General features: G+C 44.7%; 1 protein-coding gene across 2 annotated transcripts in view; it reads right to left on the bottom strand.

The window, feature by feature from the left end:
- Nucleotides 1-15,799, bottom strand: part of DNAI3 (dynein axonemal intermediate chain 3) — a 62,906-nt gene extending 47,107 nt beyond the window's left edge. Inside the window, exons 1-2 of one of the 2 annotated variants that reach the window (XM_075832947.1) lie at nt 15,673-15,799; nt 1,972-2,088 (exon numbers count right to left, since the gene is read on the bottom strand). In XM_075832947.1, coding sequence (XP_075689062.1) covers nt 1,972-2,086 — 115 coding nt within the window. In that variant the 5' untranslated portion in view covers nt 2,087-2,088; nt 15,673-15,799. The remainder of the gene's footprint in view (nt 1-1,971; nt 2,089-15,672) is intronic. The other variant, XM_075832946.1, reaches the window with a different exon arrangement.
- Between the last annotated feature and the right edge of the window lie 144 nt (nt 15,800-15,943).

The following is a 15,943-nucleotide window of genomic DNA, read 5'->3' as shown; positions in this document are numbered from 1 at the left end:
CCCACGCAGCTAGTCCTCTGCACACGGATGTATTACGGCGTTGTACGAGTTGTATGGAGCCGTTATAGGGCCCAGACAGACTATGAGCCCATATTCTACCAAACACGGCATCCGATCAAACAAATGGTTTCTCACAGATACTTCCCGAATCCAACAGAAATAAAGTCATGCTATGTTCCATCGGATGCAGTGTTACAAAATATTCCCCCTAGAAGTATCGCCTCTAGTAGAGAATATCAGTATTAGCATAAAAACATAGGAAATCTACGTGCACATGTGAATGAGGCCTGAGGCTCAGTATCTTCAGTATATCTGCAGCTTTACTTTTAGGGCATGTATACTCATCGCCATGGACATATTGTAACAAGAATTCAAAACCCACAACCACGCAGATTTACAGTAAAATCACGTCAATGTGGTGTTGGGCCGCGTGCGGCTGCGCCTCGACCGTGCAGCAGCCGCTATGTGCGTCCTCCCTCGCACACACATTTTTGTCTGCGTTATAAAAAAAACAGCATGGCATTTTGACATTTTATAGCATTTGTTTGTATGCATTTTTGTGGCTATTATTAATTTCGTTTTATTTTGTTAATGCATTTTTCCCCTGGCGTTTTTGAAGTTCTATAGAGAAAAATGCTGCATGTAAAGCATGCTGCATTTTGCTAAAAACGCTATCGACCCCAAAAACGCTCCAAAAATTGCTGTGTATGTAGACTTTCTCTTTTTGCACTAAGACTGTAAACTAACATCGGGCTGCGGTGTTTTTGAAACCTGCCTTAACCCCTTAACGACCAGCGTATAGTCTTTTTACATCGGCCGTTTGGGGTAGTTCCTCTGAAGTGCCGCCTTTTCACGTCAGCACTTCAGAAGAACTTTTCCTGCATCGGGCGGGGTGCTCCTGAAGCCCGGGCTGTTGCTAATAGCATCAGGCTTCAGGACAACGATCGGAGACCACGAACAGTGTTCTCCGATCATATTTAACCCCTTAGATGCGGCGCTCAATAGCGACCACTGCATCGGAGTGGTTTTAGAGGGGGGGGGCTGCCTCTCGCACCCCGTGTGCATCACGGGGTGCTGATGGTTTCTATGACAGCCTGGGGGCCTAACAAAGGGAGAATGACCAGGAGGCAGGAGGCGATGCGTTTTCATTCTCCCGACACTCCGGTAAAGTTAATGTGGGAGTAAGTGACGGCACAGCGTGATCTCGCGAGATCACGCTGTGCTGTGAGTACAGCTGAACATGACTGAAGAGAAGTGTATGACGCTGATTGGTCAGCGTCATACACTTCTCTTTACAACGCCCTCTTGCTCAAAAGTTAAAAAAAACGCTCAGTTGGGCATTTAGAAGAATAAAGCATAAAACGAAAAATAGTCACAACTCCGTCAAAAATAAACGTTTTTAAAAAAACAAAAAAACTCTTATCTACATTACAGCGACTATCAGATTAGGTAGGATATAGGGCACTTATAAACTGGTGACAGAGCCCCTTTAATCAATAAATTATATGTACCCCTAAATGGTGCTATTAAAAAATACAACTTGTCCCGCAAAAAAATAGTCCTTATACAGCTATGTCGTCGGAAAAATAAAAAAGTTACAGCTCTCTGAAGGCAATGATGGAAAAACTTAAAAAATTGCTTGGTCATTAAGGTTTAAAATACCTTCGGTATTAGGGGGGTTAATCATCACAACTCTACACATAGCGCAGTCTCACGTTATATGTCGTTTCCACGTGTCTAGAGAGATATGATAGGTCTGGTAACTGGTGTTCTTTTTAGGTTTGATCTCCACCATGTGGTCAGACAATGCATTACATGCAGGCACTCGTGTTGTGTCACTGATCAATGTGGCCATGATGAACAACCAAGTTACAAACGTCACACTTATTGACTTTCATAGCATCCGGGACACAGACGTATATCTGTCTTTTTCTAATATAACAGAAACAATATTTTTGTAAGAAGAGTCACCTGAGTGTTTGGCTTTCCTCTTTGCACTTCCGGTCTTCTTGTCTTTACTCTTTGATGTTCGGGAGGATCCCCTGGAAGCTCGAGATGGAGATCTGGATGAATCTCTAGTGGACATGTCTGTAAAACACAGAAAGCAATCTGTAGGAATACACGAACTGCTTGATCTGTGCCATTCATCATTTATTACTAGATTCCACTCGAGATGTGGAAAAGTCTTGTCGTTTCCAAGGGTGATTTCCATAGTCTACTTGGGGTGTTACTCTTGCAGCAAAATTATCAGTACAATTCACCCCCTGCAATGACGGCATCCTGGATACTATCAGTCGCATCTATATACTAATGTATACTGGGGTCAGGGCCGGCGTCAGCACCCGGGCAAGTACCAGGGCCCACTACTCTTGGGGGGGGGGGGGGCACACTCAGTTGCCAGGTGCTTTACTGAGCTGCAGTTTCGATTTACAGGGTGGCGGGTGCAGCGGCGGACTGGCCCACCAGAGGCGGAGACCGCTCACGTTTGCAAGGGACATTACGTCACTGCGCCAGGTCACAGAAAGGAGACACAGGAGTTACAGAACCCATCAGCTCGTAGTGGGTATGGGCAAAAACGGGGACCAGAATTCTATACGGGGCACAAAGGGGGGCCTAACTACAATATAGGGGCACAAAGGGGGCCTAACTAATATATAGGGGCACGAAGGGGGCCTAACTAATATATAGGGGCACGAAGGGGGCCTAACTAATATATAGGGGCACGAAGGGGGCCTAACTAATATATAGGGGCACAAAGGGGGCCTAACTAATATATAGGGGCACAAAGGGGACCTAACTAATATATAGGGGCACAAAGGGGGCCTAACTTCTATATGGGGGATAAACGGGGCCTAACTTCTCTATGGGCACAAAGGGGGCCTAACTTCTCTATGGGCACAAAGGGGGCCTAACTTCTCTATGGGCACAAAGGGGCCTAACTTCTCTATGGGCACAAAGGTGGCCTAACTTCTCTATGGGGACACATAGGGGCCTAACTAATATATAGGGACATAAAGAGGGCCTAACATATGGGGTCACAAAATGCCATATTACAGATTCGTATAAAACTGATCCACAATATGGCCATGTGCATGAGCCCTAATACAGTATAGCTGTCCATACACATAAGATTGCTACGAACTGAATGATCGTTCATACAACTGTTGTGTTCCCAAACTTCCTCCGCAGAACGGGCATAATATTTCTATCAATAGAAGGAGATAAGCAGCTGCAGGGCACCTCTGAAACAGCTTATCTCAAAGGGAAACAAAGTATCAGATGGGCTAAAATCCATTATGTCTGACACTTGTTTCCTCCAATGGGAGACAAATGTAAATGTGTCCATATATGTAACTTACCTGTCGGCCATCACAAGTTGCTGCCGGTTACCTCTGGGGCATAAAGAATAAATTCCACTCCATCTACTCTGTGTTTGCTCAGACAACAGCCCTCAGGTGAGGCAGGATCCACCAACAAAATTCTAATGTCTAGATCTAATATTATAATATATCTTAAACACTTTTTTTTGTTGCGGTTTTGACTTATTTTTCAGCTTGTTTTTACTCTGTACAGGGTTACTACCTGGAAACCATCAACAAGTAGGTTGATGTTGCTGATGGATCTTATCATAGCAAGTATTACAAGTGGGGCCTAAAGGAAACAAAGGTTTAAAGGAAAGACCGAGACTCGGTTACAACAAAAAAAATGGCAACAAAGGTTTAGCTCACACGTCTTCGTTTAATCGAGGAAATCGCTAAAAAACATGTATTAAACACCCTAATCATTTCATTGGGTATTTATGTGTTAATGAGCCCATTAGACCAATTAACCCATTATACACTCAAAGCACTAAACAAAGATACATATGTAACAGTCAGCAGCTTGTTGACAGTTTCCAGGTGACAAAATATATATATTTTTTTCACTGCAAAGAAAAACTGAAAACGAAGTGAAAAACACAAAAGAGGTAATGAAGATACATGACAAAGATGCTGAATTTCACATTTGCCAATGTTAATAAAAGGTGGAGCTCTTCTATAACTTGTATATTTCCAATATTTCACAGGTGACATTCATATCTAGAGTGTGTGAATAAGATTGATATTAAATTGAGGTCTGGTGTCATGTGCTTTCGACTCTAGACTCTACCGTGATTATATTTATTAGGTTGTACTCCGCCAATGCGGTTCAAGTACAGTTAAAACCACAAACGAAAAAAACAGCATGCGTCTCTACCGCGATTTGACACATTTTTCGATGCGGTTGCAAGTCTTAAGCAAAAATATCTGAATACACCACAAAATCACAAAATATCTTAATACACCCTAAGGGCTTATTCAGACCAACATGGGGAAACTCGGACGTGAAAAACATCCGTGCGGGTCCCGTTTTCACGGATCTCCAGACTTGAGTCTATGGAGGGGTCTGTGAAAACAGAAGAGAATAGGACATGTTCTATATTTCTACAGACCCTTCACAATGAAATACATGCGTCCGTGTGACGTCCGTTGTTTTAACGGCCGTCACGTGGACGTATTCGAAGTTTGTCTGAAAAAGGCCTTATAGAAACCTGCGTCAGAGGCTCCATTAGGTGAAAAATGACAGAAAAAGTAGCGCATGCTGTGCTAATCTTTACGATAAAACATCAGACATCATGACGAAAACCAGACGGAACCAATTAAAGTCGAGGGGTTTGTTGGCCTCCAATGGGGTCTATCATGTGACAGATCCGCCGCTTAATTTTTTATTGTTTTTCTGTTCCTATGACGCAAAAGAAATACTAGTGCAGATGTGAACAAAGCCTAAACATCATACTAAGGCTGGGTTCACACGTGGCGGAATTTCACTTGAATTCCGCTGCGGACACTCCGCAGCGTTAATCCGCAGCGGAGCCGTTTCTCCATTGACTTCCACTTCTATTTAGAAGTGTTCGTTTAGACGATGCGTAAAATTCAGCTGCGGAGCATAGGCTGCGGTGCGGAATTTGGTGTCCGCAGCATGCAAGGGATGTTGCGGAGTTGTGGCGGACTGGTTGCGGACTCATGGCGGAATTTCTCCATTGACTTCAATGGAGATTCTAAATTCCGCAATGAAGTCCGCAGCTGTCATGCACATGTTGTGTGTGGTGCGGATGCGTCTTGCTTTTTTGACATGACATTTCTTCATTCTGGCTGGACCTATGTATTTCTAGGTCTACAGCCAGACTGAGGAAGTCAATGGGGCTCCCGGAATTACGGGAGCGTTGCTAGGAGTCGTCAGTAAATAGTCACTGTCCAGGGTGCTGAAAGAGTTAAGCGATCGGCAGTAACTGTTTCTGCACCCTGGACAGTGACTACCGATCCCAATATACAGCTACCTGTAAAAAAATAGAAGTTCATACTTACCGAGAACTCCCTGCTTCTGTCTCCAGTCCGACTTCCCAGGATAAAGTTTCAGTCTAAGTGACGGCTGCAGCCAATCACAGGCCAAGCACAGGCTGCAGCGGTCACATGGACTGCCGCGTCATCCAGGGAGGTCGGGCTGGATGCCGAAAGAGGGACGCGTCACCAAGACAACGGCCGGTAAGTATGAAATTCTTTTACTTTCACTAGGGAAAGTGCTGTCCCTTCTCTCTATCCTGCACTGATAGAGAGAAGGGAAGCACTTTTCCCGCAGTCCGCATCAATTTACTGCACATTTTGGGCAGATCCGCCACAGAATCTGCAACGCAGATTCTGTGCGGCATTGATGCGGACAGTTGCGGAGGAAATCCGCCACGTGAGGCCATGCCCTAAGAGGAACAAAGACTAAAACCAGAAATGAGGCAGGGTTTGGCGGACCCACTGTGAAACATTTCCTACATGTGTGTGCTTCGCTATGCAGTCGTATGAGGGTGTTTACTTTAAAACTGCTCTTATTTGCCATTCAGGACTCTAGAAAAGATGGGTGTGAACTCCCTGTGACAGTGGTTATAGCGGCCATATTGGTTGCCACCCAGCTTGCCCCAAAACCAGATGTAATGGCTGAAAAGAATAACAGAAGAGGATGATTCAGTGATTTTGTTTATCGTGGGGGGGCATGCTCTTCCCTACACATTTTACGTTCGGATTTTGTACATTTCTGGTACATACATCGGCGCCCTATTGAATACTAGAACCTCAGTACACGAGCTGAGCCCCATGATTACGAGTCACACACACGATCAGGTGCGTTTCTGCTTCAATGGCTCATAAATACGGGTTTATCTGCAGATCAGGTTTCCACTGTCATTAGTGTTAGGCCTCAAGCACGGAGCCTGTATGGAGGCTTTGTACTATGAGCAGTCTGTGCGCCGCTGTATGGTGCATCCGCATGGCGACATTTTATAAAAATATTCTCTCCTAGAACAAATGTTTCAAAGGGAGAATACCTCGGTAATACAGCAGCCGATGGAACGTGGCATGATTTTTTTTCCAACTAGATTTATATGGAAATGATCATAAAATACCTCTGAATCCCTCCGCATTAAATCGGAGGCATATGGAGGGACACTATAGCCCCATACATCTCTAGGTGTGCCTTATTAAATCCTTAACCGTAGTACGGTCATCAGTGGCGGATTGAGTAGACCATAGGCCCTGGGCTGTTCCCCAAACTTGACCCCCCCTTCCCCACCACCGCTCTGCCGTGTCCATAGTGAACACCTCCTTTTTGTGCAAGCATTGACAAATGGGTGTTACGATACCCCTTGTCAAAGGGCTGTGTCCCTACATACTGACAGTCTCCAACAATCGCTGACAATATCACACTTCCTCTTGGACAATGGGAATGGTAACACATATTTGACTATTAGTCCTGGGTACATAAAGATATGTAGAATACAAGGATTTCCTACAACAGACATGTCAGGATCCCCTATAGATCCAGTGACTCACAGGTGATGTCTTCTCTGATGGGAGTCGTTTTCTTTTCTTCTCCATCTGACGCAGACCGTTATGGCCACTTCTCCTGATGAGACATTTTTGCCCATCACTTCTGCAGCCATTTCCAGCCTCTATAGAAACACACAAATTTAGACACCAAGGACCAGGCCCATACATTAAAGGGGTGTTCGGTACAGACCGTTTTTTATACTGATGACCTATCGATGTGCCCGGGCAACCCCTTTTACTCAGACTAATAAATTCGGACCCCAAGCTAGATCCTAGAATACATACAGACCCAGACGTTCTAAACTATTGCAGACCCCAGACCAGACTCCCTAAACAAATACAGACCCCAGAACAAGCACCCTAAATAAATACAGACCTTAGACAGGACCCCTAAATACAGACCCCAGACCCGACCCTCTACACTAATAATGACCTCAAACCTGACTCCCTTAATACAGACCCCAGACTAGACCCCCTTAAGTAATACAGACACCAGACCAGACCCCCTAATCTAATACAGACACCCAGACCAGACCCCTAAATACTGACCCCTAAATAAAGACCCCTAAACTAATATAGATCCTAGAACAGGCCCTCTAAATAGACCCCATAAACTAATACAGACCCCAGACGTCAAACTAATATAGACCCCCTAAATACTGACCCCAGACCTCTTAAACTAACAGACCCCTAAATATACAGACCATAAACCCGTAAAAAGTGATACAGACCCCTTAAACTAATACAGACACCAAACTTCCTAAATACAGACCAAACCCAAATACAGTAACCACACCAGACCCCCTAAATACAGTAACCACACCAGACCCCCTAAATACAGACCACTTAAACAAATCCATCCCCTTATACTTACATAGCAGCTCATCTCAGTCTTCTCTGTGGAGTTGCTGCTGCTCCTGGAGCTGCGGTCATGTGACCAGCTGGTCTCTAAACAGTAGTAAGAACTTCAGACTTTTGCGGGACATACTGAGTTCACACAGAGTTTTTTGAAGGCAGAAATTTCTTCTGGAATTTTGAGGCAGATTTTGATCTGCCTGCACGCCGTTTGCCGCGTTTTTTGCGGCGTTTTTCGCTCGCGCCCTTTGAGCGCCACAGTCAAAAACGCCTCGAAATACGCTTTCTCTGCCTTCCATTGATCTCAATGGGAGGTCAGAGGCGTAAACGCCCAACGATAGGGCATGTCGCTTCTTTTTCCCGCGAGCGTTTTTTACCGCTCACGGGAAAAAAAAAACAAAAAACGCCTCCGCCTCCCAGAAATTTTCTGCAGCAATTCCATTACGTGTGGACAAGCCCTTATACTTGTGCTTTGTAACGTCAGACCTATATGAGAGCACACGGTTAGAAATCAGCTGTAATGAATGGATGTCGATGTATGTCATTAAAGGGGTGTTATAACGTTAGAAAAAAAAAAAAAGTATCTGCTTTCTTTCCCAAAAACAGCGCCACTCTTGTCCATGGGCTGTGCCTTGTATTGCAGCATTCACTTGAATGGGGCCGAGCTGCAATACCATACACAGACCATGGAAAAGAGTGGCACTGTTTTTGGGAAAAACCAAAACTAGCCCAGCCCTATAAATGATGATCTATATTAATAATTGGCGGTGTCACAGGTTTCCGAGATATTCTTCTATAGAAGACATGACATAACATAAAATAATTTGTACTGTACAATACTAAACTAGTTTGCAAATTTAGTTAAATGCCGCAATAAGCAGAGGAAAATAATTGCATAACCTTTATAAAGGGAGATATTATATGGCAGATATTTGTCTCTAGAGTAGGAGTAAAACATATGGTGATTGGAGTTGATGCTGAACATCGAGGTTACATAGTTACATAGTTACATAGTTAGTACGGCTGAAAAAAGACACATGTCCATCAAGTTCAACCAAGGGAAGGGAAAAGGGAAGGAAAAATTTCTACACATAGGTTCACGAGACTATGAATTGCAGTGACTCACGATAATTATGTTAGGAAGTCGAGGATGGAAAATATTTCTCAGCTTTACAGCTGCACAGAAACTGACAAGAGAAAATATATTTCTACAGCTTCTATATGAAACCCACATAGGGCGAAGGTTAGTTGTAGAATATTAATAATAATTCTTAATATTTTTTTTAATTAATTCTTCTTCTTATTATTATTATTATTATTATTATTATTATTATTATTTTGGCAACATTTTTTAGAAAGTGAAAAAAAATCAACTATCCTTGATCTATTTCCGGAAAAGTGGAGTGGCGATCAATATGTATATAGGACTGCATGCAGATTCTCCATAGAGGACTAGTGCTCCTCGGCTCCTCCGTAGGGGACCGGTGCTCCTCAGGGTCTCTGTATTGGACCGGTGCTCCTCAGGGTCTCTGTATTGGACCGGTGCTCCTCAGGGTCTCTGTATTGGACCAGTGCTCCTCAGGGTCTCTGTATTGGACCAGTGCTCCTCAGGGTCTCTGTATTGGACCAGTGCTCCTCAGGGTCTCTGTATTGGACCAGTGCTCCTCAGGGTCTCTGTATTGGACCAGTGCTCCTCAGGGTCTCTGTATTGGACCAGTGCTCCTCAGGGTCTCTGTATTGGACCAGTGCTCCTCAGGGTCTCTGTATTGGACCAGTGCTCCTCAGGTTCCCTGTATTGGACCAGTGCTCCTCAGGGTCCCTGTATTGGACCAGTGCTCCTCAGGGTCCCTGTATTGGACCAGTGCTCCTCAGGGTCCCTGTATTGGACCAGTGCTCCTCAGGGTCTCTGTATTGGACCAGTGCTCCTCAGGGTCTCTGTATTGGACCAGTGCTCCTCAGGGTCTCTGTATTGGACCAGTGCTCCTCAGGGTCTCTGTATTGGACCAGTGCTCCTCAGGGTCTCTGTATTGGACCAGTGCTCCTCAGGGTCTCTGTATTGGACCAGTGCTCCTCAGGGTCTCTGTATTGGACCAGTGCTCCTCAGGGTCTCTGTATTGGACCAGTGCTCCTCAGGGTCTCTGTATTGGACCAGTGCTCCTCAGGGTCTCTGTATTGGACCAGTGCTCCTCAGGGTCTCTGTATTGGACCAGTGCTCCTCAGGGTCTCTGCATTGGACCAGTGCTCCTCAGGGTCTCTGCATTGGACCAGTGCTCCTCAGGGTCTCTGCATTGGACCAGTGCTCCTCAGGGTCTCTGCATTGGACCAGTGCTCCTCAGGGTCTCTGCATTGGACCAGTGCTCCTCAGGGTCTCTGCATTGGACCAGTGCTCCTCAGGGTCTCTGCATTGGACCAGTGCTCCTCAGGGTCTCTGCATTGGACTAGTGCTCCTCAGGGTCTCTGCATTGGACTAGTGCTCCTCAGGGTCTCTGCATTGGACTAGTGCTCCTCAGGGTCTCTGCATTGGACTAGTGCTCCTCAGGGTCTCTGCATTGGACTAGTGCTCCTCAGGGTCTCTGCATTGGACTAGTGCTCCTCAGGGTCTCTGCATTGGACTAGTGCTCCTCAGGGTCTCTGCATTGGACTAGTGCTCCTCAGGGTCTCTGCATTGGACTAGTGCTCCTCAGGGTCTCTGCATTGGACTAGTGCTCCTCAGGGTCTCTGCATTGGACTAGTGCTCCTCAGGGTCTCTGCATTGGACTAGTGCTCCTCAGGGTCTCTGCATTGGACTAGTGCTCCTCAGGTTCTCTGTATTGGACTAGTGCTCCTCAGGTTCTCTGTATTGGACTAGTGCTCCTCAGGTTCTCTGTATTGGACTAGTGCTCCTCAGGGTCTCTGTATTGGACTAGTGCTCCTCACGGTCTCTGTATTGGACTAGTGCTCCTCACGGTCTCTGTATTGGACTAGTGCTCCTCAGGGTCTCTGTATTGGACTAGTGCTCCTCAGGTTCTCTGATGGTTCTGTTGATGGATGGCAGACCATGGGCAGGGTATGTGACTTCTATATTATTTTTTTTTTACAGGTTTCCAATATATCATTCTTATACAAGAACTCAGTGTAGAACCTACTGCTGGTTACGAATTAGTGACTCAATGAGACTTTGTAAATCAATGAGACATTGTCCTCGTCATGTGCTGATCGAGATTATGCAACAGAACTGAGATCAGGAGTAGAAAGAATTCTATGCACTGAAATTTCTGACCGCTGTGACCTCGGCCAATATCTAGAGCAGAGTGGCAGCGGTGCCAGGAAAGAAGTATGCCGCTTTGTCTCCTGCCTGTTCCTCCAAACATGTGGTGACATTCATCACACCTCACTCACACATTGCATCTGAAAACATTGGGGGAAATTTAATAAGACTGGCGCTTCATACACCAGCCTTAATAAAGTATTTGTTAGGGTAAGATGCGACACATTTATTAAGAGGCGAATGTCAATGCACAATCGTAGCGTAACTGTGGCCGACATTAGACATAAAATAAAAAAAATTGTAGTCTCCCCTCACCATGCTGCGGCTCAGACAAGGTCCTGACGTCGAGCAGCATCGGGGCTTTATATGAGACGCGGGACTCAACGTCATCAGCGGTGCGTCACATACAACGTCACATAACTTTGCTGCTCCCACGCCAGTCTCCGTACACTTGGCGTCCAGCGATGACGTGTCGTCACATGTGACCGCTGCAGCCTATGTTTGGATGCAGCAACATGTCATAGATGGAGGCCAAGTGTACAGAGATTGGCCGCGGACCAGGGAAGCGTTGCCATGGGAGCGCCAGTGGAGGGGAGTATAGTGGTTTTTATTTTAAACATATTTGGACTTGCAGATTTCTTCTTTGATGTGGATTTAAAAATCTGCAATGAAGTCACTTTCTGCAAAGAAAACTTCCGCAGCATGGGGATGAGATTTGTTTAAATCTTTATCCGTTGTTTTCCTGTCCGCAAAGCCAGACAGAAAATCTGCAGCAAATCTGCTTCTTGTGAACGTAGCCCAATATAAGAAACGCAATGTGTTCAAAGTTACCCAGTTTTTTTATGTTATCTATCTATCTATCTATCTATCTATCTATCTATCTATCTATCTATCTATCTATCTATCTATCTATATACACACGCACTAGTATATGCCCCTTCAATAATTACAGTTCTTGTTGTGATAACTTTAGATGATAGAAAATGGGTGACGCTTATCTCGAACGATAAGGAAAGGATGGACGGGTTAAACCCCACCCTGTTGGATGCTTCTTTCACCCCATTGTCTGGCAGCATCCGAAGACATTGGAATGATGGCAGATCCCGTTGAAATGGTCAGGATCCACCGGCAAATAGAAATGTTCACTAACTATTGGTACATTACTTATCTTGCACTGATCCAGATTTACAGCCTGTATTATACTCCAGAGCTGCATTCACAATTCTGCAAGTGCCAAGGCTTAAATCTCCCAGAACCCCTTGCTGGCTAATTTGCAAAGAAATTGTTCTGGTGGTTTGTCTTTACACTAGGCAATGTACAGTTATCTGATGGGGGGGGGGGGGGGGTCTAACTATCCAACAGCATTATATGAGCTAAGCTGTTAGTGGTGTGTCTGATGACAAGCTTGCTGACTGTCTCCAATAATAATCAGCAGATATGGGAGTGCAGCTCTGGATTATAATACAGGTGTAACTCAGGATGAGTACAAGATAAGTAATGTAGTGTATGTAGACAGTGACTCCACCAGCAGAATAGTGATTGCAGCTCTGGAGTATAATACAGGATGTAACTCAGGATCAGTACAGGATAAGTAATGTAATGTATGTACACAGTGACTCCACCAGCAGAATAGTGATTGCAGCTCTGGAGTATAATACAGGATGTAACTCAGGATCAGTACAGGATAAGTAATGAATTGTATGTACACAGTAACTCCACCAGCAGAATAGTGAGTGCAGCTCTGGAGTATAATACAGGATGTAACTCAGGATCAGTGCAGGATAAGTAATGTCATGTATGTACACAGTGACTCCACCAGCAGAATAATGAGTGCAGCTCTGGAGTATAATACAGGATGTAACTCAGGATCAGTACAGGATAAGTAATGAATTGTATGTACACAGTGACTCCACCAGCAGAATAGTGAGTGCAGCTCTGGAGTATAATACAGGATATAACTCAGGATCAATGTAATGTATTTACAAAGCTACTCAACTTTTTATGTGGTTTATATATACATTTTAATATGGTGTTCAGTAAAAAGCATTATCATTTATGGAAAAACTTTTTTTCCCCATGAAATTACATTTTATATTACGAGAATAGACAAGAAGTGCGACGATCGTGTGATGACTCCATAAAGAACACCCTAACACATAACAGACGAAAAAGCGGTTCAGTGCTAAGTCATTGGGTTTATTGTTTTTTTAAATGTTCCTTTCAGTTGTATCCTCCAAGTCATATGAGGGGCCACAACTTTCCAGAGCCAAGACACACATTGGTAAGCGCTGCGGGCATTGCTGATGTGGGACTCTTGTGTGTTTATTTTAATCAGAGCAAACAATGAAAAATAGACTAATTTATATCTGTAATAGAGATCACAGACCGGGCACAGAGATGTGGTTATATGCTTATAATAGTCTAACATGTGATATAACAACCGCGCCACCCTCAAGGAAAATAACATATCTCAGGGACACAGAACAAAAGTGTAAGAACAGCGGTGAGGCGGGCAAGGATGGTACGACCCATAATCAGGAACCAAATGTATGAATAAAAGGGTTTTTTGAGGATTCCATTTAATAGAACCAATAAAAAAAAGTTAGGTATACATTCAGATCATATTAATGGATCCGCTGTCAAACCTGTGCTAACAGTGTCAGAGTGAGTAGGGACACAGCCCATTGACAAGGGTAATTGTAGCTACTAGTTGTTAATTTATTCATTCATTTCCAGGAGGAATAACAGAGGAAAAGGAGAGTTTTGAGAAAAGTTGTTAAAGAAATGTTTATTATGGGAAATACAAGTGTTTACTCAAACAGATATGTCAGAAAAGCCGACACATCCTCTTTAAAAAAAAAAAATAAGTATAGAAAACAGTAAACGGACAACTCTTTTGGCCATATTTTGGCTCCATAGAAACCAATGGTAACATTACCGTATACAGTAAAGGGAATCTGTCCCCAGGTTTATGCTGCTCCGGAAGAAGCCGATATTGGCGAAGCTCGACTGTTTTTAACTGGGTGCCGCGTGGATTTTATACATCGTTATATGCCGTATTTAAACCGATTTTGTAAATATAAATAAATCCCGCTAGGAATTCCTGTAACCTGTTAGTGTAAGTTCACACAGGGCGTATATGATGCGTAAAGGTACACAGCGTATCTGCCCCGTTGCCTGCAGGGGATTCTGGCCGAAAAAACGCACCAAATTGTGGTGCAGTTTTTCGCACAGGAATGTCCACTGCGGAAAACTTGCAATAAAAAACCGCCACAAAAACAGCTGTACTTACCATGGCAACGTGCCCCTCCAATGTCCTGAAGCCCTGGGATGACGTTTCATCCCATGTGACCGCTGAAGCCTGTGATTGGTTGCAACGGTCACATGGGATGAAGCGTCAGCCCAGGAGGACAGGCTGGATGAGAAGCATTGAAAACCGCTCTGTATTTTACGGCCGTTTTTGGTTTGCTGTGTGAACATAGCCTTAGTGTCGGAGCTGGAGGAGAAATGCTACAACCCTTCCTACATCTTGGATACTGGTAAAGTGCAACGGTTGTTTTTATAAATGTCTGATAGCTGGGGCGTAACAAGATAGACCCAGGCCTCGTACCCATGTCACCCACTCCCAGATAGAACATTAAAAGATTTTTTAAAAAAAAAGGAATTTACTCGCTGTTTCTCTTCTTTTATCCAAGAAATCGGGTTCCCTCAGGCTGTCACATCAAGCCATGGCACATACAAGGTCCTGACACGGGCAGCGCCAGGACCTTATATGCACAGACCTTTGTCAGGCCCTGATATGGTAGCCTGAGGGGATCTGGGGCGGGCACCCCCTGCGACCACCATCATTACATCACTGTCTGATAGATGCGGCTCTTAGTTTTGGGACCCGTACCTATCTCCGGAATGGGGGATCCTGTTCCGCTTGGTGGGACAGTCACTGCATCCAGGTGGGGAACGAATAGAAAGGTGCGCGGCTTTCACCATTGATTCCTATTAGAGTTATGGAAGCAGCAGAGCCAGCGGGCCACCCCTCATGCTGCGCCTGGATGCGGTGGCTGTCCAATAGGTCAAGACGGGTGTTGGGGACCCCAGTTCAGGAGATAACGGAGGGCCCCAGAACTAGGACCCGCATGTATAAGACATTTATGGCATATAAATAATACGGTTTAGAGAGAACGGATTCTTACAAGTGAGACTTATATACTTGTCTATAGCCGTCTGTTAATACGGAAATTCTGATAATCCAGCATCTATCACATCCCATTTATGCCAGATTAAAGGGATACAAACCAGATGTAGCCTGAGGATTTTTAAGGGTATGTTCACACATGGTAGATCTGTTGCAGAAATTTCTACGGCGTGAATGGGGCTGCTTCAGTAGCATCTGCATTGATTTTTTTTACTAATCCCATTCACATGTATTAAAGTCACAGAAATTCCTGCAACAAATCTGCCTAAGGATAATGTCAATGAAAATACACGGAAATCCCCTTTAAATAGGCAGGTTTCCCCTTAGGAAAAGTTGGGTTGCACTGACAAACTCTACAATGGCGGCCATATTGGTTACCACTCAATAACTTCGTTTTAGATTTCGAAAATGCGACAACCTGCCAACTAACACTCATTTGCCACCCACAATCCCCGAGCCTGCTAGGCATACCAGCTAGACAGTAATACCTCAGTCTTATTGGGGGTTCTCCCGATTTCAGACGCAGAGTTCAGGACTTCAGAGCAAAGCGAGGGGTGACTACTTCTCCAGCGTCCCTAGTAATTGTTACTAGGTCATGTGATGAACCCCAGAGCGTTCCTTGACCAATCGCTGCCATGCCTGCGAGATGGGCAGAGCGGCAAAATAATCGACAGCGGTGTTAGCCAATGATTTATGCGCAGCGGGGTTTTAGCTACGCCCCGATTTATTTCTATGGTTTCAGCAGTGCGGATCACGTGA

Source organism: Rhinoderma darwinii, chromosome 7 (genome assembly GCF_050947455.1).
Source record: "Rhinoderma darwinii isolate aRhiDar2 chromosome 7, aRhiDar2.hap1, whole genome shotgun sequence".
In the NCBI taxonomy this organism is placed as follows: domain Eukaryota; kingdom Metazoa; phylum Chordata; class Amphibia; order Anura; family Rhinodermatidae; genus Rhinoderma; species Rhinoderma darwinii.
This window is presented reverse-complemented; position numbering and strand designations above follow the sequence as displayed.